The sequence below is a fragment of the Haliaeetus albicilla genome, chromosome 3 (assembly GCF_947461875.1).
Source record: "Haliaeetus albicilla chromosome 3, bHalAlb1.1, whole genome shotgun sequence".
In the NCBI taxonomy this organism is placed as follows: Eukaryota; Metazoa; Chordata; class Aves; order Accipitriformes; family Accipitridae; genus Haliaeetus; species Haliaeetus albicilla.
This window is the reverse complement of record NC_091485.1, coordinates 55,555,001-55,581,371: the sequence shown is the minus strand read 5'-3', so window position 1 is coordinate 55,581,371 and position 26,371 is coordinate 55,555,001. Positions and strand designations below refer to the sequence as shown.

General features: G+C 35.8%; 1 protein-coding gene across 49 annotated transcripts in view; it reads right to left on the bottom strand.

The window, feature by feature from the left end:
* The window catches only part of RIMS2 (regulating synaptic membrane exocytosis 2), a 491,423-nt gene that overhangs the window by 201,411 nt on the left and 263,641 nt on the right, over positions 1-26,371 (bottom strand). For 36 of the 49 annotated variants that reach the window (XM_069779840.1, XM_069779846.1, XM_069779845.1 and 33 more), the window contains 7 exons: positions 25,667-25,790; positions 20,866-20,912; positions 19,587-19,699; positions 13,851-13,898; positions 5,384-5,514; positions 2,400-2,571; positions 1,683-1,836 (listed from right to left, as the gene is read on the bottom strand). In XM_069779840.1, coding sequence (XP_069635941.1) covers positions 1,683-1,836; positions 2,400-2,571; positions 5,384-5,514; positions 13,851-13,898; positions 19,587-19,699; positions 20,866-20,912; positions 25,667-25,790 — 789 coding nt within the window. The remainder of the gene's footprint in view (positions 1-1,682; positions 1,837-2,399; positions 2,572-5,383; positions 5,515-13,850; positions 13,899-19,586; positions 19,700-20,865; positions 20,913-25,666; positions 25,791-26,371) is intronic. The other 13 variants (XM_069779841.1, XM_069779844.1, XM_069779856.1 and 10 more) reach the window with 1 other exon arrangement.

Sequence of the window (26,371 nt, the reverse complement as noted above, 5' to 3'; positions counted from 1 at the left end):
TTTTTAGAACCTCAAGTTGTCAAAGTACTGCTCTGGGAAGAGTCAGGCTAAATCATCTTAATTGAAAAGCAGGACTTCTACACCAAATCTTTGTGTTTTACCAAACCAGAAATTTTGATAAGTCTTTCCCTCCACATTTGCAGGCAGGCATATAAGATTGCTCAGTTAAGCACATTATTAATATTAGTATTAGTGTTAGCATTTGTTAGTGTTAGTATTAAAAAACTTATTGACTTTCAAATTTTGATTCAGTATCATTGAACAGATCTTTAGTCAAGTATTACTACAGTCTTTTCCAAAATAAAGCAGTTACTGTTTTAGTCATTCTTTATGGCAGTCATTTACTACACAGACAGGAATTACTATAAACAAACAGGGTTTGTTTGCAGGACTGAATATTTCCTGAAAAACAGAATTTCACTAACTTCACATAAAAGCAGATACTGAAATGTGCGGCTGGTCTGTAAAAGTAATTTTACATGGAAAATTTAACTTCCTAAAATGTGTTACAAGATGGCAGAAAAGATAAAAGAAAAATAATTTAAAAACTTTACTGAAACAAGTCATGGTACTTGAGAAGACAGAAGAGGACTGAATTGAAACAGAACTTAGCTGTTCACTATCATTTCTTTCCTCCTTTTCTGGATAAGTATAATCTTACAGCTTGAAGGGTATGCACTGTAACTCTCTGTTAATATATCTATCTCAGAACATTATGATATGGAGCATTTTAACCCTTCTCACCATCCAGTGCACAGACACAAAAACCGTCAACTACTTGAAATACTTACATACAAGCGATTAGGTAATAGAGAATCCACACGGAACATATGAAATGTCCAAGCTTGTTTGCGTGGCTACACACGCATATGTTTCTGTGAGCTTGCGTGTAACATATGCACACACACACTCACATACAATGACTCAAAAAAACCCAAAGAATTATTAGAAATAGTTTTTGAGATTTTTTTTTCTTTACATCAGCACCAACTGATATTTTATAAAGTTAATCGCTTTAAATCACTGACAGTACTGAACAGTTAAACTAGAGAAACAAGGAAGTATTAAGGAAACAGATTTTCACCCTTTACTGTATTATGTATCTGGTTTTATTAGCATATTGTATATACTCTGTTTTCAAAACATCTACTGATAACATCAAACTACTGTGGATCAAGTATACCAAACTCTACAAAATAGAATATTAAGAGAAATTCCATCTGTGAACATAACCACGTAAAATAGTATCAAAACAAGGCAACAGGCCATGGTATTAATTTAGCTACATATGATGTTATATACATGTCACCTTATTTTTAAGAAGTATGAGCTAAAGAGAGAAGTCCTGCACATTCACTTTTGGTTAAATAATGAAATGATAAACATAATATAGAAGATGGGACTTCAAGATAAAAAAAGCATATTGTAAAAGACCAAGATAATTTGTTCAAGCTCAGGATCTGAACTAGGTAGTCTCATTAAGAAAAAACTGGTGTGTTGCACAGTGTTCAATATTACCATTTGTAGCACATCAAACTCTCATTAGTAATCATAAATGACCTAATTCATAACAGCTACAAATGCACACACAAATTCTGTCAGCTTCCCATCTACAAGAATTTAATATACTTTACACATTAATTCAAATGAACTATACACAGTGTGTAAAACTAACAACCTACTTTGTAACCTCCGTGTGGGACTCTCGCCATGGAGTTGTCTGCGTGGCAAATATGGTGAGGGATGGGGAAGTGGCAATGAAGAGACATCATGTGTTTGAAGTTTGTACCAGTGAGGTTCATCATCTAGTAATGCTGTCTCTAACTCAATAAGAATCTAAAAAAGAAAAAAATGGTTAAAAGTAGGAAAGCATTTACATAACAGAATATTTTAAAATAGGTATGTTCATAAATTTTATTCTATTATTCTCTTATTGTTCAGGACTTTGTCTGAAGTTTTATAAAAATCTGGCATTTAATATGAAAGGAGTTCCTGTGCCTTTCACAACAATAAATATACCAAAAATCTTTCACAAAACCTTTATTACCTTATGAGAACCTTTACAGCATTCAAATATCTTGTAGCAAGTTAGTCAGCAACATGCCAACATTTTGGTAAAATACAACTATGGATCATATGGATTTTGACAAACAATTCTAAAAGAAATTGAGAAACTATGTGCATACCATTAATAAAACAACAAACACAGAAAGAATCTCATATCAGTACTATGTGATAAGTGCAAGATCACTTTTTTACTACTAATCAAAATAAGGACAAATACAACAATTTAAAACAGTTTTGCTTTGCTATATTTAATCATTTTTTCGAAAATACTGTATGTAGACATGAATATGTAAGCAACTGTATTTCTATAGTAACTACCAATAATTGTATACCTCTCCTAAAAATTCACTTTCTTCCTCTCGAACTCGTGCTTGGTCCCAAAGAGTAATTTCTAACATTCGTTCTCTAAACTCTCTCCGATGAACTGGAGAATAAATGAATGTCTGATTCCATTTAGGTTCCAATGTTTTCTTTACTGTTTTTGTTCTTCTTTTATTTTTATCACTGAAAAAAACAATTAAATATTAAAAATGTTCAAAAGACCCTTATACTGTAATGAGTATAGCATGGAAAGTAGGAAATCTTAAATCAGCAGTACATTTTGTAGTATTATGGGCACTATAGCCTATGTCAGGATTAGTCCTTTATGATAAAACAAAGTTCAGCACATATATTGAGGAAAATTCATAACTTCGTATTAAAAACTAAAGTTAGGTGATTTCCGGTTCATGTGACAATTCCAATTTTAATAAGTTCCCTGAAAAAACAGAAATGTTTTAATACATTCGTTTTGGAAACAGGATTTTATAAAGCAAAATATACTTCTGTAAACGGGATTTCCATGAGGCACAGTCTCACAGTAGAACACGTATGCAGACAACATTAGGCATAGCAAAAATCTGCATTTCAGATAAACAAGCCAGCTGGTTCACTCAAGCTTCCAGTCCTGCAGCGGCTGACTCTTAAACTGGAGAGCAGGAGGGAGCAGCTGGCCCACACGAAGGAATGGTCAGGGAGCTGCGGGCAGTGCGGGGCCTTCTCTGCAGGGTTTTCCTGACTAAGGGCTCCACAGCTGGGAAACCAGAAGCCCCGAGAATGAGTTACATGCCTTTTTCCAGCAACACTGGAAGAAACAGTGTTCTCAAAACAGCTCCCCAAATCCTTTTGTGTCACCCCAAGGAACTGCCCAGGTTGAAGGTGGATCTCCACTACGAGTTTTGCCTTACATTTCAGAGCCCCGTGAGGTCTTCATACAAGGCTACCATGGAACTCCTGGCTCTGGCTCCAGGGTGGTGTTGAAAGCAATGTGTTTTGCAGAATATTTCTGCTTGAAAGAATTAGTATTTTCTGATGGAAACAAGTGTCGCTGGAAAACGCCCACACTCCTTCTACTGAGAATACTGACTAGAGTTCTCATAACAATGCTTAATTTTAAACCTGCTGATTGCTGCATAATGCAGCTGTGGTACTAATTTATGTGGATTTTTTAATATGGCAATGCAGATACTGTCTGTTTGCTAATACTTGCAACTGTAATATAGTTATTGTATTTCCAAACTGTTACTTAGAAGCTGGATCAAAATATTAACTAAGAAATAATATTTTTAGACACATTGTTAAAACAAATAATGTAATTATTTCTATTACACTAAAGATTTGTTTGCCCTTGAGAAATGAAATAAGTTACTTTGGACAAGCTTTTCCAATGAAATTTGTTTAATGAAAGAGAGTTCAGTAGCTTCATCTAATTAAATGCTTGACTTATTTAAGTGTATTTTACCTCTAGCACCTTTCCCTCTACTACACAAGACATATATTGTTGCTTACTTAGGTTTTACCTCTAAGGAAAGGAAAATGAATTTGCACATCGGAAAAAAACCACAATTCAATAAGACAAATTGCTGATTCTTACATAAGTGATAGAAAACACATATAATAATTAAAGAAAAAGTTCTGAATACCTCACATAAATGGAAAATACCAGTATAGCATAATAAACTTTTATGTTATGTAACTTTTTGTATCTGCATTCTCGAAAGTATTTAATTAAATATTTTCCTTCTATGTATTTTTAGTTATTACAGCTTACATTGTGAAGCATTCTGAACACAGACATTTTTGGTAGCTTTATCCTGAACAAGCAGATAAGATAATTTAAGCAGACCTGATTCTCAGCTTAGCGCAGCTTCAGCATCTCCAAACATACTAAAGCAATTTGAATAAACTAAGAATCTAGTCCAGCAGTTCAAATATTGGTGAGTCGAAGAAAATCCATCCAAAAATTTTTGTCATCAATGATACAGCAGATTATGCAGTCATAGAAAATTTTGTTGTCAACATATGATATACAATGAAAGTGGAAAAGTACTGTCTTCCAAAACTGAATAGCTTTAATTCCTGCTGAAGTCAATTGGTACTGGAGGTAGTTAGCATCTTCCCAGTTTAGCTATTAGGAAAGGCAAAGGATGTAAAAATATAAACTATGAAGTTACATCCTATTCTACAGATTCAGCAATCCACTGGTCAATCTATATATACCGAGTCAGGTTAAATCTTTGCATTATTGCATTACAAAATAAAGCTAAACATGCTCCCCTACTGACACAATCTGAGGAAACACCAATAAAAAAAATCAACTGGGGAACACATTGTCCCCTTTGCTGTTCCTCCCACTGCCTAAGTTGAAATGGCAGAAAATCATGGACTAAAAATTTAAGGAGCTATTCAGGCATAAGGGTCCCTACCACAGTTAAGTTTTCCCTAAATGCATATATAAGGCCAGTCCAGATTAATACCAGTCCTGTGCTGTAGGGGAAGTTTTCAAGGTACATCTGGGAAATCCCAACTGAGTCCCCTTCAGCCTTAACTCACTTATACTGTGATATGGAATCTATGGGTTTCAAATGCCAAACCTGTTCCTGCTTTGTTGTGTAAAGTTGGGGCAAACCAAAATGCTGGACTGATCAGTCCAGAAATTCATGAACCTAACTTTGTAGCATTTTCTTTGCACTAGACAGAAATAACTGTCATAGGAAATAAGGGCATTATAAAACACTGGCAACATTCTTTGCAAATAACAGATCGCCATGCAATGACATATGTTTACCTTTCTTTTTCTATTCAGTATTTAATAAAATATCCGGTGGAAGTGAGTTTGTGTTTAGTCTTCAAAGACACATTGCTGTTTCGTAGCATGTTCAATAAAGAAACACCAAACTAAGATTTTTCCGTGTGACCAGTAAACTCAGCTGTGTGTACCATCTGAGTATCAGATTAATTCTTACTCATATGTTCCTTGTCTTTGTGTTCACCCTACCTTCTGTCTGGAAGAAAGTAAATTTTAACATAAGGATTCCTTGGCCTTCCATCTTCCCTTGAAGGAAGATCCTTTGCTCCCAAGATTGTCACTATTAACTGATGACCAACCTTGTCATACCACAGTTTTATCTGTAATGAGAAAATATTAATTAGTGAACTCATTTCTACAACAAAGTAGCATATTAATCCTTAAAATGAATTTTGCTCATAAGCTTCTATTTATACTGTTTACTTAAACAGAAAATATCATGTTATACTTTGTATTTATAACAAAGCATAAAAATAGCTTCAGTATGTACCAGGAGTTACTCTTTTTTAAAAAGCCTGTACAATAAGTACATTATTTCATACTAATTGTTTTTCACATGGTGCTTTGGTTAGGATTATTCTCTCTTGGCAGTGATATTGTATTACTTGCATTACTGATGTATGGTATTCATATATATACATTTCTAAGGAGTCTATGCACAATGAGCAAATGAATTTTTCATGTCCTGTTGTGCTGGAAAGACTATGGGAAAAGACCATAAATATTTCAAACCTCTAAATGTTTTTCAAGATGCAGGGACTCATGCTGAAATCATATAAGCCCTCCAGAAACTGTAAGAGAGAAAGGCTCAGTAGTCCAGCCCTCTTCACAGTCCAACTCAGCAACAACAAGGCAAAAACTACTATTACTCATCTGCAGAAATTGTTATAAATCAGTCTTAGACTTGGCCTGCTATCCTTTTTTACTACAGTCATTAGAAGCTGCTATTTAGCTATTTCAGTTTGAGTACTATAGCTGCAAATACATTATTCAAGGAGAGGATATACCTACTTTAGAGAAGTCACTGTGGAAAGGGGAAATGGTGCAGTTAGGACAAAACAAAGCTTTCCAAATAGCCAGGGAGTCATTACATGGTGGTACCATTGCAGTATCATTAACTATAGCTGACAGAGGAGGCTCTCTTCATGGGGAGTTTGCCTGAGACAGAGGACAAACTAGGACAAACTAGGACATTTAAAGGAAACACCTACCCTGCCTGAACTTAAGGAATTCAAAGAGGATAATGCCCAACTCCACACCTGACCGAGCAGTGCACCTTTAGACATGAATATACCCTAGCTAAGGTAAACATAACCAGGGGAAGATGCACTTTCTGTGGAGCCCATCTCACATCATTTCAGAGACAGGGTCTCCATTTGCTGTCATAGCTCCTCATCTTCAGCATTTCAGTCAGTTAAAGAAAGGTCTTGATGCAATTCTCAAGACTTTTGACCCAGCAACAAGAGGCTGATTCAGCTTTCTGCCATTCCTAATACTTCAGTAAGTGAGATTACACTAAGACACTCCAAGTCAATCAATGGTGGCAGTGTACTTCTTCCTTCTCCATTACTTTAGATCTTGCAACTCCTGTAGCCACCAACCAGCAGTGTTTGAATAGATGTTAAAAAGGGGAGGATACCTGTCCTCTATTATCATGTTGTTGGCCCTACTACTGACTTTATAGGTTTCTGGTACCAACAGTTAAAGGTCTCTGTGGCCACTAACACAGAAAACTGTGTGAAAGAAATTATCCTTAATCAGTCAGATTTGAGAGAGTTCTAGATGCTCTTCCTACATTACTGCAAAACAAGGGGCTTTGTCAGTATTTTTTCTAAACTGAGAATTATCTGGACGGCTAGGTATCTTCATCCAGCTACAGATCACAAATAGAAAGCTTTGCACCAACTATATGAATCCAAAGCAAAGCTTTAATGACCACTGAAGTGCAAATCAACTTAAATGTTCTCTGACAGTAAATGTATCCACCCACAGGCTTCCTTGGGAGTCCTTGGGCAAAGGACAGACTTGGCTAGTCCCACACCCCAAGGGTAGTAGCACTGAAGACAGTGTTCTTCATCTGTTTTTTTTGGAAAAATTACCCTTGCTTAAGCAGAATGCAATATATTTGTGATCCAGACACTATCACAAACTGTGACTGAGTGAAAGTGAGATAATCTAGACATGGGTGCCAAAAATATAACCAGAATTATGTGTTCATATGTAGGCTGAATACTTCATCACTATATTTGTTTCAGACTGAATTTTTGCAGGAAAACTTCAGTCAAAATATTTGGAGAATGAGTCTAAGCAGAAAGTTAAATCATCTGACATAATTTCTTTGAGATGCTCTAACATCTGTGTTTTGGAACAAGAGCTCGAAATTTGTATTGACTTATACCTTCTACTTTTCTATTGATGGTCTGAAAAAAATTGGAAAAACTTGTACACAATGGGCATATTTTCCCCACAATTCTGCTTGTTACAGGAAAGGTCAGGAGGCAGAATTATGACCAGACAGTTCTCTCTCTTTCCTGTGTATACACTACTAGCACTCCAATATATAGCACAGGCACTTGTAACCCAAGAAGTCATTTGACTTGAATGCAAAGAGAAGAAAGGAAGAAACTTGGAGTGAGAGAATGGACAAAGAGCCCCATGGAGAGGAGGATGGGATTGCATTCTCATAGGGTTAGAAGAAGGAAGGAGGGACAAATCAGAAACTGCTTTAGAATTACTGGGAAAGTAAAGGATACAGAATGCTTCTTGGTGAAACAAGAAGAATGAAGCCACTAATGTCAGGCACCATAGAAGAACAGAGGGGCAAAAAGAGACTGAATGAGAGAAACAGATTGAAGTGACAAAAGAACCAGCCATTCTGTAACTGGCACAAAATATGTAGCACAGAGAGATTGGGATGAAAGAAAATCTGACAAGAAGTCAAGACAGGAAATTGGAAAGGGAAATGAGAAACAAGGAGTTAGACTAGCATACTGAACATGGAAAATTAGTTTGGGAATAGGACTGATCTAATTCTGACTCTCCTGTGCATAAATATTATGACAATATTTGGATAGTATGGTATTTTCCTACAAGAACCTGTTCTTCTCTATTCACAGGGAGAGAAAGGACAGCCATTTAAGACAGCCAGGTGCAGTCCAAGAGGAGAGGATTCCAGCCCTTCCTCTTTCCCAGAGCTCTTGTGTATCAAGGGGTGGATCCCTTAAAACATTTCAAAAGGTATTTACAAATTGAATGTTCTTCATTGTCTGGAAGCCTGGTATGAGACCCTGGCGCCTGATTTGTAGTGCTAAGTAAAGCATTGGAACTGAAGTCTGTGGTGCGTATTATGCCTGGGCAGAACCTGGTTGTCTCAGACTCTGATCACAGTTTCTCAATTCTTAATTAGTAAATGCAAGACAATCCTACCACACCTCATAGAATAGTATATATTTTTTATGTTGTGAAATAAACATGGGATGGCACATGTATAACAGGAAAGTTGATGAGGAAATGATTTTTTCTTTTATAGCTTTGTTGAGCTGCATGCAGAAAAGATTCCTAACACCAAAAAGTGAAAAACATTGAATTATTCAATCCATGGGGTGAAAGCCCCACAAGAATACATGGGTGTGATTCTCAGCACTGAAAGACTTAAGCAGCTGACTAACAGAGCAGAGTCTACAAACCCTCCATTCAGCAGTTTTTTACACATGCAGGAATGGCCCTTTTAAAAGCTTAGAACATTTAAGAAACTGTGATGATTCAATCCTGATCTAAATGAAGGAAAGGGAAAGCTAAAATTACAACACATAAAATACACCACAGGAAAACCATCCTGGCTGATGCTAATGTGGAGGCTAACACCTGTAAAAAACTTGAATAGGACTTTGTCTACCTAGATAATTTAGGATGTAGGTACCTAAAATTCACTTAGAAAGTCATCCAACCTGAATGCTTTCTAAAGATCTTTCAACTTAGTATTGAAGTCCTGGTAACTTACTTGCCACATACATGCTCATATACTTTCCTTGCCTAGGCTCCTTCCCTAGGCAGATGTGCATCTAATTCTTGACTAAATTTACATTGCAACCTACATTCAGGCAAACAGGCATCTACATTCAATGCGTCCTGGAATTGTGAGATGGTTTGTTTTCCATAGAGTTATTCTGCTGCACTCCTTGAGACAGGCTTCCAGGTAAGAATACCTGCCATGCAGAGCGCAAGAAACAAGAACTCTTATGCAGTCAGGCGATGAAGGTAGTCATCAGGGGGAAACAGAGATGAGGGTCTGGTCCCAGCTTTGTAGGATTCTTTCTTGTTTTTAACCAATAGTGGTCTAATACAATATCAATACACATTCTGGGTAGCAGGTCTGGAGTCTGCTACACCAAAATTAGGCTTTCTTTGCTATCACCACACACTTATATTCCCAGCCACACAGTATCTCAGCTTCAGATGAGACTTCATACTCCAGAGAAGAAAGGGATGTACAATAGTTTGATGATAAAGGCACTTTTCTGAGAGACAGGTTCAATCTCTTCAGTCTAAACAGGGCTTAACCCACAGATGTCCCGTTTCTGGAATGAGCCTCCTACACATAGAACAGTATTTAAAAGCTGACTGCTGGTGTTGCATTCTGAGAAATGAGAATGCAGGTATCTAGTATCCTGTTTGATCCTCTGTAGCCTCAGAAGAAGATGCCTCCCTCTGGAGAATTAAGTCACCCTCTGAAGTAGCCTATACTTCAAATAGAGTTAATGAGGATAGCTGTCCTTTATTTGGGCTGGATCACTCACTGCAGAAATTGAGGTATTTAGTTCTTTCCTTCAACTGGACAAGTCTAAGCTCCTTCCCAAGGTACCTCAGACTTACTTGAAGCTAGCATAAGTTAAGTTATATAAATTAAGGACATAAATTCAGTTTACTAGATTTCATCCTTTTTCTTTTATATCTCATCTTAACTAGAAATTTTATTCAGAGTGCTGACTGAGGCCAGAGTTCTTGAAAAGAAGTAATCACGTAATTAGGACCTATAGTCTAATACATATGCATAAGGGAAATCAGTTAAGAAAATCTAGATAATATCATTATCGCCACTTCCTATATTCCTACCTCATGAATGTTTGACTCTTTGCTTAACTATGCAATTCTAACATGGTTTTGTGCACAGCACATACAGGCATACTATATCTTAAGTGATTTAAAAACAGGGAATATTTGAAGTTTTTAATTCTATGCTACACTTTATTTCTTTCTTTGTTATATAACGGTTGCTTCACGAATCTCATGGAAAAGAGATAAAACTTGTGCCACTGGGAGAGACTGCCTGCCCTGCAGCTTAATTTCTACCACCACAGCCTACTCAAATATCACTGGGTTTGAGAGACAGCTGGTCAGGCATTTTTGTTCTTCTGTTGTTCATTATAATTCTTCACGTAACCTAGAGAGCTGTTTTTTAGTATAATATTTTGAAACTGAGATACTACTTTTCTTTCTTGCATTATGCTGAAACAAGAGGTACACCAGCAGTATCTTTTGTTGCAAAAACAAACAAACAAAATTTCTCAGTTTATTTAAAAAAATGCCTACAGCAAACATTTTATTTGGACTTAAGCTTATGTAGATGCAGACACTGCCCTGAGGTGGTGACGTCTTCAGTACAGTGAGGTGAGCTTTGCATGTTGTTAAAAATACCTCTAACAAATCCTGACTACTGAGGGTTGCTAAACCAAACTACTATTGCTGTTTGCTTCAGTTGCCGTCTGATATGCTGGAAAAAATACAAGAAAAGGCTGTAAATTGAATAGCCTCTAGGATATGAAGGCCAGAAAATTACAGAGGTATTTAGGCTGCCCTAATCTAGATTTCTTTTAAAAATTTCTTTTTTAGTGGCTTTATCTTGATTTCAATAATGCCAAATAGGCGCATGCATATATCTTTATACATGATCAAATATATTGATGTTCTGTATTAAAGAAAAAAGGATGTCTGAAATTTTTGAAATTAGAAAAAAACCCAGTGGTTTCATGGCAACTCTGGCTCAAAAGGAGGCTCCACCAAGTAAATAAGAGATACTGCATGGAAAACACAAATTTAAGAACAGATCATTTCCTACAAAGATATCGCAAAGCGCTACTCTGAAAGTTGGAAATTTGCTGGTATGCTAAACTGGATCTAAAAGTTAAGGAAATAAATATGCATTTTTCCAAGTACTGTAGAATTAGTAAAAGTTCAGAAGAAGGGTGCATGTTAGGGAAAAAAGGAAATTGAGTGGTTTTCTTCCCAATAAAATAATAATGATGATGGGTTTTAAATCATCCAGTGGTACAAGAGCTAGAAAATGAATGGAATGACACAGAGAGAAGTGTGGAAGAGGAACTTGTGCCAGAATCTGGGACATTTATCACCAGGATCAGTTTCAGACTAACAAGCAAAGAAGATGCAAGCAAGAATAAAGATGTGCATTTCCTGTTGAGAGCAATGTAACAAATAGGTATAAACAGAATGTTTGGAGATCCTAATTCTTGTAGGGAATTTACAGACACAGCTATACCACAGCCCACAATGTAACGTATACTTCCTGACAACCATCAACAACAGCTCAGAGCTCTGAGTTAGCTAATTTCTCATGCCAAAAAGTAACCAGAGTTCTGCACTGCTGCTGGACCGCTTCTAACAGACTTGTTTAAAGATCACTGGAGAATTTATGTTCTTCTCTGCAGCCTGCAGTGTAAATAGATCTTAAATTAATCCATGTTAAACTATCTACCATCCCTACTAAAAGTGGGCAGATCAGTGACTTTTTGTTTCAGTCTAGTTGTAAAGATGTTGCCAAGGTCGTAAGTTTGAGCTCGTCAGGAACTCGTCACAAATACTATGTTTAGCTTTGACTATTATTGAGCTCTGCAAAAAACTGTTAGAGAGGTCCACAATGACTCCACAGACATTATGCAGAAACAAAATTGCAGCTAAAGATGATTCTTACCTACAATATCAAAAATAGTCCAGTCAGAGGTGAGAGAGTAAGCCTCATACACTTTCACCTCTTGTTGGATATTCTCTATTAAGTATCACACTTGTTTTATTTTCTTAAATGACTACCATAATTGTTTGGTCAAGGTAATTTTTTTTGTTTGTTTGTTACAGGATATTAGCCTAAGTAGAACTGACAATTTTTACATCTATTTCTTTATTTTATATAATGTGATTAAAATACAGAACTACTACATGTTACTTCTACATTACAACATTCCATGAAACATGCAGGTTTCAGGCAGACGTTTCTTTTTTAAATTGAACAATCAATTGTCATATCATTTCTTAATTTATTTTGCACATCTCTAAAAAGAAAATAAATATTAAAAGACTACTTCTGTCATATACAGTATTTACCTTTATGAACTACTTAACAACTTGTGATTGAATTTGTACCCCTCTGATTTCACTACCATGAGCAGAAGCCAGCTTTCTTAATCATGCTAAAGGATGTTTTAAGTTTTTAGTACAGAGACAGTTTATGTCAGTAGCACATAAAGATATGTTAACCTAAAACAATTCTATCAAGACATTACTTTTTTAATCTCAATTTTTTTCTTAGATTTTTTATTTTGAATTTACATTTAAGCAGTTGTAAGGACTATTTTCAGGAAATAATATATTGTGAAAAAAATTGTACTTTATCAAATATGAGTCATAATCAAACCATTTCCTACAGTCTTATTTAGAATTCCTTTATAAATATATATATATGATCTTTTTTCCATTTCAATATGAAATTTAGTCATCTTATTCTGATCATTTAGATCATCCTTTACATCTTTCTTTGAGCACTTGATCAAACGAGAGAAACATTTATACAGCTCCCACACAAAAGATTAACAACTCCATAAAGATATTTTGTAAGAAAAGCAGATAATATTCTATTTACAAAAAAACCGAAAAACATGCAGCAAAGAAAGATAAGCATTGTAACATATTTAGTAAAACCTAGTTTTGCATTAATCTACAGTACCTTAGGAGTTTCCTGATGAAAAAAGGCAAACAACTTGTACCTAAACAGAATACCAAAGCTAAATAAATTCAGTAACACAATGGAAGAATTCATTTTTTATTTAAATAGAGTTTTGATTATTTTGATGTACTTTTAAAATGCAAGAACCAAGTTTCATACAAAAGAAATCTGTTTCTTTAAACAAGGTACAAATTTTTTGCCTGTCTTCCACTCAAGGCGCTACTATTACTTGGAAAATGCAAAAAAGGATGTGTTAAGTAATGATAATGAATGATTTAAAGAGACATTCATCTTTATATAATGACCTCAAGCACAAGATTATTTATTTGCTTAAACAGTACACACATTTTGTATGTGGGATGCGTAGCCATCATCACTATTGAAACCTGTATGAGTTTAATATTGGGTAAACAGCAAACTAAAACTAGTTGTCTCTTTAAATTTTAATTTAGTATTTTAACCCTCATGCAGAATTTTACAAGCTGCTCACAAGATGACATGGAACTTGTTAATATGGTTTAAAGCAACACACTAAAAACATGGGAAAACGGACTATAATGTAACGTTTTCCTACTATGCATTTTCCATAACAAACAAAAGAAAAAACCACAACTTTAGTTTCTGTCAGGCAGACGAAGTCTTTACCTGAACCCTAGGAACAAAAGGCGTTGTTCTTCTACTAAGGCTTTGGCTCTGGTAAGCAAAATTAAAGAAAAAGCAATAAAACAAAACCAAAAAGGACAACACGCTGGAAACTAAAAGACCAAAAGTAAAAACAAAGACACACAACTATTACTTTAAACACAGCTTTACACCAACGACATATTTATCTAACACAAAGTATTTTAATGCAATGCATAAATTAAATCTGCAAATCTGTTACCAAATCATACCAAAACCCTCTGATGGAAATTCTGGCCTTAGGGAAGTCAGCAGGAATTTTGCCACTGATTCCCCAGGAGCAAGGATTTCACTTTGCAGGTCTACAGATAACATTTGCAATAGATTTAGAAATAACATTAACAAAAGGAGCAGGTCAGCAAAGTGTGATTTAAAAGTGGGGTAGGAAACATAAGTTCAGCTTGATCATCCCTTTCAGGAAGATTGTAGATGCATATTCAGAGAGAGAAACAAGTACAGTTCACACACTGACAGCTTTGGTTGCTTTCTAGAGTACAGCAAGTAAAGTAAGAGGCATTTCTACAAAAAGCCCTCCTAAATACTTAAAAAATGATTAAGAGAAAGTTAGTGCTATCTGGTATTAGCATTACATGGGGGAAGGTGCAACTGATGTATTTCAATTCTCCAGCAATCATGACAGAAATGACATATGGTATATACAGAAAACCCTTGCATGAAATGGGATCTGGAGCATTTAGCAAACTTAGCAGTTGCATTGCACACATAGATGCATTTATAACTCTTATTTTTGCAATATAACACTTCTGACCACATACAGCCTTGTGGATTCCAGTGGCTACATCAACACTACATCAGTACAGGCAACACTCCTAAGTTCCTGGACTAGCTACAAACTCCAACCAACCACTGTCCATCTTCAGCTTAGGGCAACAGCTAATGGCATGGCACAGAATGGGTACTGAGTATGGGGAATGGACAGGAACAGGAGCATATGTTGATACCTCAGAGGGCCAGGGAGTGGGAGAACAGGAGCATGGGAGCAGGTCACAACAACCACAGCAATCTGATGGATTTGAATCTCCTTCACCTCCCTGTTCAGTTTTCCTGAGATTATTGATCTATTTTGAAGTGATGGAAATAAGCTACTACTCAATATTCACTTCTGTAAGAAATGTACCCAAAGTATGGAGATAGGCAGTGTGATGATGCTTCTGCCACCCTCCTTGCTTACTTGGCATGCACAGATGCTGGAGAAATCTGTTCCATAAAATGTGTGAAGTAATCTGTTCTCACACCAAAGCAAGAGGATATATAAGAAAATTTCACAGTCTGGATGACGGGTTTTCTCTGATGTGCTCCTGTGCTCTGCGAGGCGCAGCAGCTGCACACTGCCCCCCGCTCTGCACAGGCAGTACTGCATAGCCCAATGTATGGGTGACCTACTCACATAAAATAAAGGCAGATTTTCACATTGCTTCTGCTCTGTATTACAAGAGAAATACAGATATTCCAGAATATCACAATCCTAAGAGGGATAGAATATCTCCAGCCATGCACCAGGGACCCTCACCTGCCATATTCTGCCTTGAGAAATGGAGGGTAGTAAGCACCTTGTGTGCACTACCTAGAACTTTCCAGGTTTTGACGTTACAGAAACAGCAATTTACTTTTGTAGAGGTAGAAAGGGGAGAAAAGAAAGGGGACAAGAAAAAGGTGAAAGGGGGAAGGGGAGCATGTCTCATACTTGACCTCATCCCCCCAACATGGCGATATATTATGTCCTTCACAATGTACAATATCTGCTTTCTAATATGCTACAGATATTACAACTACAATTAATATACCTGTATTTTTATTGCTTTATAAACTGAATATGTATGGAAAATCTACTGAAGTGGTTCTGTGGTTCAGCTGTACAAGGAACTAGATTAATTTTTAAAATTACATCCCTTTTCTCTTAGAATTTCCACCAGTACAAAAATGAAATATTGTAATTTTATACCGGTATCCATTTAGACAGTCTTCTAGTCATGTTATCAGTCTCTAAACCTAACTATTGCAAAAGCATTCCAAGTTATAGTTTTCATGCAGTATTAAAAAGGTAGCCAGAATGCAGTAATGAAGCAAAGAGAACCAATACACAAACAATACTGACTTTTTCAAAATGATGTTAAAGGAAAAACAAATCAGTGAAAAACCACAGAAACAGGAACCAGACGAAGCAAATAATAATAAAACAATAATTGCAATAAGAGTCAGATACTCCCCCGAAAGAACAATGTGGATCAAAAATGCCATAAAATAAACTGCACAGAATACAAATAAATTATTTATAGATATTAGTAAATTATAACTACACAATAGTTGATTGTAGTTGCACATAATTTGTTCAATTAAATATGTATTTGCGCAGAATAATCATTAATAGAAAGATTTCCTAACTATGTGAGATGGTTTGCTTCATGGGAAATCCTATTAGCCAGCTCTGGAGTGTCACTGTAACCTCAACAGAAGAAAACTGGTACACAGACTAATGCCAATACAGAGGAAAACACAGAAGACTGAACAGACGAAGACATCCCTGAATAATATAGAGGCATCACTGCAGCTAAACTGGCTAAAACCGTACTGAACATAAATAAATACATTCCAAAACACTATTAATATAAAAACCCTTGAAGTATATGTAGCACTGTCTGAATAAGGATGCATATATCCAATATTTATTCAAATACTTTAGACCTCCACCTGAACTGTAGGTATTTCCACTTCTACCCACAACTCTTGTATTTCACAGCCTATTAACCACAGCTGCCCTAACAACAGCCCATCAGGACTACATAGTATTGTCCAAAAGTACAGAAAATACTTCCAAAATCTTGCCTATCATGTGTTTCCTCAGATTCATCACACCTGTCTGAACTCAGCCACCATTGCCCAGAAAGTCAACTGACCCACCACTTCCACAAAGAACAGCATCCTGTCCCCACCGACTGCCAGGGCTCTGCAGTTATTCTCCTGCCTAGGCTTTCACCATAAAGAGCACATTCCCAAATACATTCGGAATTTAGTATTTCATTCCATTTAGGTCTTATTCGGCTATTTGGAATGAATGAGTGTTCCATGAACTGTTCTGTCAGAAAGGAGCTGATTAAAATTGTGGAAAACCAAAATACTGAAGCTCATCCATTTTGTAGTGTTCAAACTAAAATAGTTATTGGAACTTCAGGAGACTTTTAAAATTCAATTTTTCCCTATTATTCACCTTTGCTAAAGGCCCAAAATTTGAAAATCTCATAGTCTGTTCTAATTTTTCAAAACATCTCCAACTCTACCACAAGCTGGTTTTTTTCACTAACTCTTCCAAAGTTTCAAAACTTTTTAAGATTATAAAATGAGAAACCAGAATTTTTAAAAGTGAAGGAAAAACTACTCATTGCACTACCTTCAAGGCACATAAACCCCCAAATTTGAAAAGTAAAAAAATTTGTGATTTTTCAAAACTTAAAATATCAGATCAGAAAGAAACTACAGATATACACTGTTTTGAAAAAACTGTTCCTGTAGCACACTTCAATTCTCTTAAAGTCAACTTTTTCTAAAAATACACTTTAGTCTACCCATTTCAATGTGCCCAGTTAGGTGCCACTTTGCTATGTATTTACACCATCTTCAGACATTATGACAGCCACCCTTCGTCGCAAAGCAAAATGTTTAGTACTAGCCTCCCAAAGCCTTGAGCCCACAGCAGCAGGAGCTGGTTTGTGCCATTAACATGATTAACATGAAATACAGCTATTTCCAACTTTTCTTTAGCTGGTGAGTTAAGATAAGTGTCCAAACTGTCTACTAAAGTTAGGTGTCTATATTGAGACAGTGGGGCTTTAATTTAGAAGGTTACAGAGCATTTCTGACTTCAGTGTCAGTCAACTGGAGCAATGTGTTCTCAGATATCAGCTGCTCTCTGAGGGAAACAAGGATATTGTGTAGTAGGGAGTATTGTATATAATTGCAAACAGTACATAAGGGAGTACAAAGAGGACAAATGTAGGAAAGATCTTTAAATGTGTCCTAACATTATTTGGTTTCCTTAGATGGAAAGAAATGCTATAAATTTATTAATAAAGGCATTTATATCTTGAAGCAAGCGGAAAAAAAAAAAAAAAAAAGGAATGATGCCTTCTTGAGTTAAAACACTGAATTTATATGCCATTCTGAGATATAAAACCTTGTGAATTCTGTTATTGTTAATAAATTAGAATATACCTCCAAATCTCCTGATACTATTCTTATGCACCTCAAACTGCAGTATCCCATCAAACCACAAAATCAACAGACTAACTGACTTTACTAATAAATCCTAATCTTAAACTCCTGAAGATTTTGGTTTTGAAACTGAGAAAGTGTGAAAGTCAGTTCTGTGTGGTTCCTATTCGGACCATCATTCCACAGTGTCTGTGCATTGGATGTCTGAGCAGCTAACTCTGGATCTTGAATTTCATGCTGGTAGCTAGGAACCAAAACTTTTTGACAGCCTAATCTTTTATGAGATTTGGCCAAAACAGATTTCCTTCCCCCCTGTTTCCACTATCAACAGTTTTTGCTGTCTTGTAAAACTAAATTGGTTTTTAGAAACCTTGGTCTGTGTATTTGACAGTTCATGTTCCCTTGTCATTGTATTTTGTGCAAAGCGTTCTGCACTCTACAGTCAAGATTTCTAGTTTCCATTTATCCAAAGGATTGAGTCTTTCAAAGCAGTTAAGTACAACAGTTAAAGAAAATTAAAAATTATATATTGTAGATGGCTGATCTGATGAGCAAAACAAATAATGGCTCATGCATTGCAAAATGGACCGAACACGGCTGCTGAACAGACAGAAAAGTATTTCTTCCCCTCCTCTATCAATACCATAAACCATTTCTGTGAGACTTATAAACAGTCTGCTTAGATTTGATGCAGATATTTATAGCGCACTCATTATCTTAACATAAACAACTTGGAAGAAATATGAATGTGACATTTTCAAACTTGTTTAACACCAGTTTTGCACTGCTTCCATTCCATTTTTCTTTTCCTTTTCAATGTGTACCAGGCCACAACTGAGCACTTTTGAAAAATCACACTTTGGAGTTGTAAATGACACAGAAAGGTGTACAAAACCCAAGTTCTTCAGTTTAGTACAAAAAATTACCCTTTTAAAGAAAACATTCATGCAATGAACTTTGTTCTCAATGAGAATGAAGAACAAAAGTGAATAACACTGGTACAAATACATTAGTAAACAATCAAAAGGATATCTGGGGAAAGGTATATATGAAAGCTAGTGCATAAGAAATAAACAATATTAATGTCCAAGCACACAGGTAATAAAATCTACCAACTGTACGTGTAAGTGTTACAGCTGAAAAAGCGTATATACTCGACAGCACAAACATAACTGGAGGCCAAGATTAGACCTTTCTGAAAATTTGACTCTACCAGTCTAGGTTACTAGATAAATATACATATATATATATATATATATGTCTCTAATTCATCATATATAAAATTTCCAAAAGCTAATAAAATGGAATGTCCTTATGAAACTATGGCCCTGCCTACACTGAGATACATAGCATTAATCAAAAAATTTAGCTCGTTTAACAAGAAATTTATGTTAGAAGTAGCTTGCCCTCTGCAGTGAGAGTTGTATATGCTGCAAAAAGCACAACATTAGTATCAATGAAATGTTTACATACTGAAAGTTGTCCAGACAAGAACTGTGGAACATCCCTTAACATGCCAGGACTCATAGGAGAAGTCACTGAAATAGAAGGTCGGTCCATTTTTTGAGATTCAAATGAACTAGAACCTGTAATTATAAATAAAAATATTTTATAAATAGTAGCACTTATGCATTTTTTACAATGTTCTTTAAATAAAAATTGTAGAAGTATAACCAAACATACAATAAAGTTCTGATAAATATTGCTTTTTTATCTATGTAAAATTACCAAATAATGATACTCAATCTTTTGGTGCTCAGATGCAATCAAAAGCTTTTATTTATAGGATGAAAAATATTTTATTCAGATATTTCTGACTATGATTATGTCAGTAAGTTGAAGGCCCAAAATTCCTAAACAGGAAAGCAAATACTTTATTGTTGTCAAAGGAATTCAGTCTTCTGACTTATTATCTTGTACAGACTAATTTTTAATTAGATTTTTACAAAAACATCAAGATGTATGTAATGGGTTTTGTGCATTTTCTTTCAAATCTACAAGGTCTGCAAACTGTCAGAGGACAAGTTTTGACATATAAAACATAGAGTAAAAGTAAAGTATTTTTATAAATACAAAAGACAATCCACATCTCACAAAACATAAAATGGATTTTATTTTAAGACTTGGCTGATCAGTGAAAAGTTATTGGAGGAGTTTTTCATATTATTATAATCAAGTTTATGCCACTGCATTTATTCATGGCTTCTACTATAAAAGAGTTCTAAAACAATGATAAAAAATAACTGCAGGCTGAAATCCATCTTATCAGATCACAGCCAAAGAACAAGTTATTTTTCCCCACATGAAATATTTGTTTAGCCAATTTAAGGAGTGCTGAATGGTTCTAATAAAGTAGAAGTATTCTGTTTTCAAAGTAGCTATTTCTCAGGTTGTAAATAAAGAACATTTCATCCCCATTTCTAGTTTATAAGGTTCAATTGAAATGCAAAACAACAAAACAGGAAATTAAAAATTACTATTAATGTTCTTGTATATTAGTAAGAATTATGCTTTTCTTTTCAATCAAAAATAGCCTAAGCTTGTAACCAAATGTCAAGCCTAAATCAAAACATCCTGACTTTTGATAGTTTATTATTAAACAAAGGTAGATAGGTAATACAGTAAGATGACATATTGAGACAAATAGGGACAAAGAGACAAGAGCTATACTGACTGTAGATGACATTTTTCAATCTATTTGTGCTTACATAAAAGAGAGAGAAGATTTTCCTACCCCACAATTGAAACTTACTGGACTCCAGCTGTGCATGTGTGCTGTCAGGTATTCTGGGAATGTCCCTGAAATCAGGAAAATTAAGACAGGCTGATCCTTTATCTAACAAGCATATTCAAATTTCAGTTACACTATAACACTTCTCAAGTCCCCATGGAAGGCCTCAGGAAAGGTGTATGATCTGCTGGCTGTCTTCAGCCAAGGGGAAGATTTATCTTTTATCCAGTATAAATAATTTCAGTGGCAAATTAAAGCCTACAGAACAAGTGGTTTGGTTGAAGCAGGAGACAGGCTGTACAGTCACAAATAAAATAATTCAGTAAAAAAAAAAGAACAATCTCAGAGTTAACGGTTGACTAAAACTGTGAGTAGTAGACTTTCTGATGACATTATACATTAACTAAATCTATTGGACCTTCTTCGAACATACTAGACTGCCAATAATGGCTATCCCATTGTGTCCTTCACTGTCCTAGAATCCCAGATTTGGACAATCTTACCTTTTCCGTGACTAAATAAAATGCGCGATTTCATTTGGCAAAATTGCATACTTGCATATACGTGAGATGTTGCAACACCTGTATTAAATTGTGTGTACAGCTATGTAATTTTAAAGCACTCTCTTGCAATGAGTAAGTACCTCGTTACACCTACCCACCCCCAAAGGAACATATTCTTCCTACAAAGGGCAAACATTACTGTATGCTAAGAAAAACTATCAGGATGCTAATAAATCATTTCAGAGGTATTTGAGCAAAACCAAGCAAGATGAGGAGCTTCAGCTCTGAGTCACAGCAAGAACAATATTTAGAATTATAATGTGTGTTTCAGGGCAGTTGGTTTCTTCAAGGCTGCATTAAGTGCAGATGCCCGGGTGCTGTCAGTGGGGGCTGCAGGGGCCAGTTCTGTGAGGAGAGGCCGGGGCCGCCCTGTGCCGGACAGAGCCGGTTCCAGCCGGTTCCAACCGACCTCAACAGACCCACCGCAGGGCATGGCTGAGCCTGTCAGCCAGGGTGGTGGTGCCTCCGTGACAAGGTATTTCAGAAAGGGTAAAAAAAAGCTGTGCAGCAGCTGTGAGAGAGAAGAGTGAGAAAAAAACTTGAGAGAGCATCCCTGCAGATACCAAGGTCAGAGCAGAAGGAGGGGGAGGAGGACTGACTGCAGCCCCCTTCCCCCACCCCCCTGCCCTGCTCGGGGCCGGGGGGGGGGTAGAAGAGCCAGCAACAAGGGAGTGAATTTGAGCCTGGGAAGAAGGGAGGTGAGGGGAAGGTAGTTTGGGGTTTGTTTTTATTTCTCACTAACCTATTCTCTTATTAATTCCTAATAAATTAAATTAATCTTCCCCAAGTCGAGTCTGTTTTGCCCATGATGGTAATTGCTGAGTGACCTCCCCATCCCTATCTTGACCCCTGAGCTTTTCCGTCTTATTTTCTCCCCCTATTCTGCTGAGGAGGGGAAGGGAGAGAGCAGCTGGGTGGGTGTTCAGTGGCCAGCCAAGGTCAACCCACCACAAAGGTATGTGAAAAGGAAGGGGAAGTTAAAAATGCTTTCAGTGATATCTACTGTCTCATACAATAAAAAAAAAAAAAAAAAAAAGAGTCAGTACTATATATAAATAAAACTTATCTAGTTCCTTTTTGGTATACTGTTTCCAAACTTTTTTCAAGACTCACTAGAAAGATAGTTTTACTAAGCAGATTGAGGAATATTTCCAAGTGAACTGATGCACAGTACCCAATAATTCAGACAAATTCAAACCTTGAAAGCATGTATCATTGTGAACAGATTGAATATGAGTTTTCTGTGGATAGCTGAAACAATAAACTTGAAAGCTTTGAACACTATCATTTATGTTCCTAAAGCATACAGATCCCAGTATTTCACAGTAGTGGGAATGGTATTTCTTACAAGGAATTCTCACTGAGATAAACAGATGTAGGAGAAGCAGAAGTAGTTTAAGGCATCTCTTTACATTTTAAGATATGTTCCACTGCAAGCAGATTGTACAGAATAATTAATAAAACACAATGCATCATTCCTTCCAAATTCAAAACAGTAGTAACTATGAAAATAACATGTATTTTAAAGTAACTATTTCTGAGAATTAGAAAGCAGAAAATAGACAAATTCTTGTGTATAAGAGACAGCCAGCTCGCATAGAATAGTAACTTGGCCATCAATTTTTATTTTAACATAGAAAAAGTGATAAATTGCATGCCAAAATGGTATGATTTTTTTTTTTAAAGGAGCTTTCCATTTTAACTTCCTTTATCAGCTTAACTTGTCATCTTCAGTTTTCATAGCAGACAGCCCATAATAAAATGAAGAAGAACTAACAATTGTGTTTACTAGAATTTGGTTTGGTATGCAGAATATCAGCACATGACAACAGGTTCTCTCTCTCAGCTAAGTTAATTGCCAGTAACTGTCTGAAGATTTTTGGCATGCATTAGTGCGTTGCCATGAGAACATCAAGAGACTCTCTTTATAAGTAATAGGATATATTTCAATGCAAAAGTGAAATCCTTCAAGTGGGCATCAATTATTCTAATTATTGCTTCTGACATCTGGTAAATCTGAACTTTTAATGATTTTAAAAACATTGAAACTTTATTCCCTGGGGCAGAACACAGACCTATGGTGTTACATTCCCTTGGGCAAGGTATTAATTTCTATAGTCCATTTGATTATCACCTGAAATCTTCTAAACTGAGAAGGTAATATGGTATTTCCAGTTCATCAGTTCAAATCCCATGAAAAACATTTCTGAGGTTATATTGTCAATATCAAAATCCAAAGAGTTATATACATCTAACCAGAATCTAAAACCTTACAAACTTGCAGAAAGTATTCATCACTGAGACTTCAGTTATAAACCCATTTAGATTAGTAACTGAAATTTGGGAGGGGAAAACCCTCTTTTACATCTACTGCAAAAAGACACTGGGAATCAAGTACACAGAACAACCTTTTTAGCCCTGATCTGGCTCAGTTCTTCAGACTATGTGGCAAGCAGTTAATGCTGAAGAAGGCACCTTAAGAGCCCACATCACTTTCCTTAAAGAATTATAGATGAGCTGCTCTAGGGACAGCAAGTGGAGCACATGGTAACATAACAGAAGACATGATGATAATGAAGGCAAACAACAGACAGTAAATATAAAAGCACAACAAAGAATACAGGAGGTTTTGCACATTGAAGAGAATGCAGAAAGAAAAAAAAAATTGAATATTTTCAAGACGTGAGCAGTTCCTTGAAACTTTTGCTATAAACTTCTGTTTGAGAGAAACTATGAAAGATCTTACACCTGTATGAAATGAATTTGAAACCTCCTTTTCTGAAACTATATTCTTCTAGTAATGTAGTTTTGTCCCTTAGCATTACTATTATACCTACAACTCCCAAGTTATGAAAGGTTTTTAAGGATAGGACAGATGATACAGCTTTTACCCTAAAGGGGTTGCAATTCAGTATGTATTCAGGAGATAACCTCTTATCTCACTGAAAAGATAAAGCAGTTTTTGTTATTATCAAGTTAGTTTAAAATTCTCAAACCAAATTAAGTTCCTACACATTAAGTTCCTGATGCATCAAACACATTAAGTTGCTGCTATAGCTGAACTGGTAACCATGAAATTCCATCCTCAGATTATATGGTTCTAGATTTTTTTTAGTACTTCTTAATTTTAAGTTGTTATGTTACCTGTGCTTTCTTGTATAAAGGTAAGATAATTGTATGCAACTTATACAAAATAAAGGGATAAATACATTTATTAATATACAGTTATAGAATCATAGAATACCCCAGCCTGGAAGGCAACTTGAAAGACCATCTGGTCCAATGTCACATGGAAAAGGGAGCCTAGATGAGATTACCTAGCACCCTGTCCAGTTGCATCATGTACACCATAATAAAATCGGGGGGGGGGACACAGAAAATTCTTAACAACTGTAAGCATCTTCAAATTCAGTGATAATCATCCCCCTCTTCACAGCCCTGGTGCGATCAGCTATGGAACTTCCAATGGAGAAGTAAAAAAGGGATGGATGTGACTGTAGGCTGTAGAAACTTGGAAGAAAAAGAACAGATGAAGAAGGGGAAGTATTCACAGTCTAATTTAACAAAGCAACTATTGTTATGCAAGAAAAAATTAAGTTTAGACATTCAGAGATAGGTGTGAAAGTTAAGAAAACTGGGCAATGGAAAGCACCAAAGAAAAAGTCCCACACAGTGGGAGTAGCTATTCATTCAGGTAACAAGCATTTTAGGTAACAAGCAATAATTTAATAGATTTCATAGATGAAGGTGATGAGAATGTGGATTCAAGACTTTCCAAAGCATATTGATTATGTCATTAGCATACTGTATTTTGTGCAAAATTCTACACTGCAGACTCAATAAATAGAGTTCATCATCAGTTCATAGACCAAATATGAATATATTATTTTATATATACTATATAAAAATGAGAATGGAGAAATTAAAATCAAGAGTCAAGAATTGCAACAATAAAGAGCATAACTACAGTTTTAGAGCCTATATAGGCTGGATCACCAACTAAACAAGCACAGAAGGGAACCTATTTTTTACCATGTTAGCAGATAATGCCTGGGACTCAGAGAATACTGAATTTCGTACCAGCTCTTTTTACTTACTGGTGTGATCTATCACTCTAGCTATGTTTTTGCTTTACAGAATTTTGCGTACAGTTTTACTGTTTACAATGTTTATGAATCTGTTTGATATGCTCTGCCCTACAAGTGAAATTTAGCAACATTTTAATCATATTTAATACAAAAATTTATGAAATTACTTACCCTATTGGTCTTGAAACAACAAGCTCCACTTGTGGCTCAGGTTTGGATTCTAAAATGATGTTATACACCTCCTCAAAGGTGGCTCCTTGTAGTAGCCTTCCATTCCATTCTAATACTTCATCACCTATAATTTCAGTAATAACACTCTGCTTAGGAAGTCTGCTGTGGACTGTACTTAAAATGACAATTTAAGCCATTCTACTTCCAGTTCAGTGAGTTGTGAAACCTGTGTTGTAGAACAAGTTTGGAGTACTTCATACAGGAAAATCCTGAGTATTAAAGGTTTTCTGCAGCTCAGCTTCAAATATGTAAAGTTCAGTGAAACAATAATATCATCAGTAGGGCTCCTACTGAATTAGATACAGCTCTTACTTGTGTTGGCAGATGTGGCTTACAGAAATCCCAACATGCTCTTTAGAAAACGCAGATCTTTAAAACAGTGTATCTCATCAACTTACTATTTTGAAGATCCATTTACCTCTACAAGTTTAGTATTTAAGGTTCAGATAGTTCTTATGTAAATAGTTAATATTTCTTGCACATTCTCCAGTCTAGCAACCCATGGTTTGCATGTTGGGATAGAAGTAGTTCATTAGCCATGCTGGTTCTGTTCACACATTTGTAATAGCTTGATTTGCTCTAAATAAAATATATACCACAAAATGACTGGGCAGGACATCAGTGGAATATTATTTTGAGTATAAA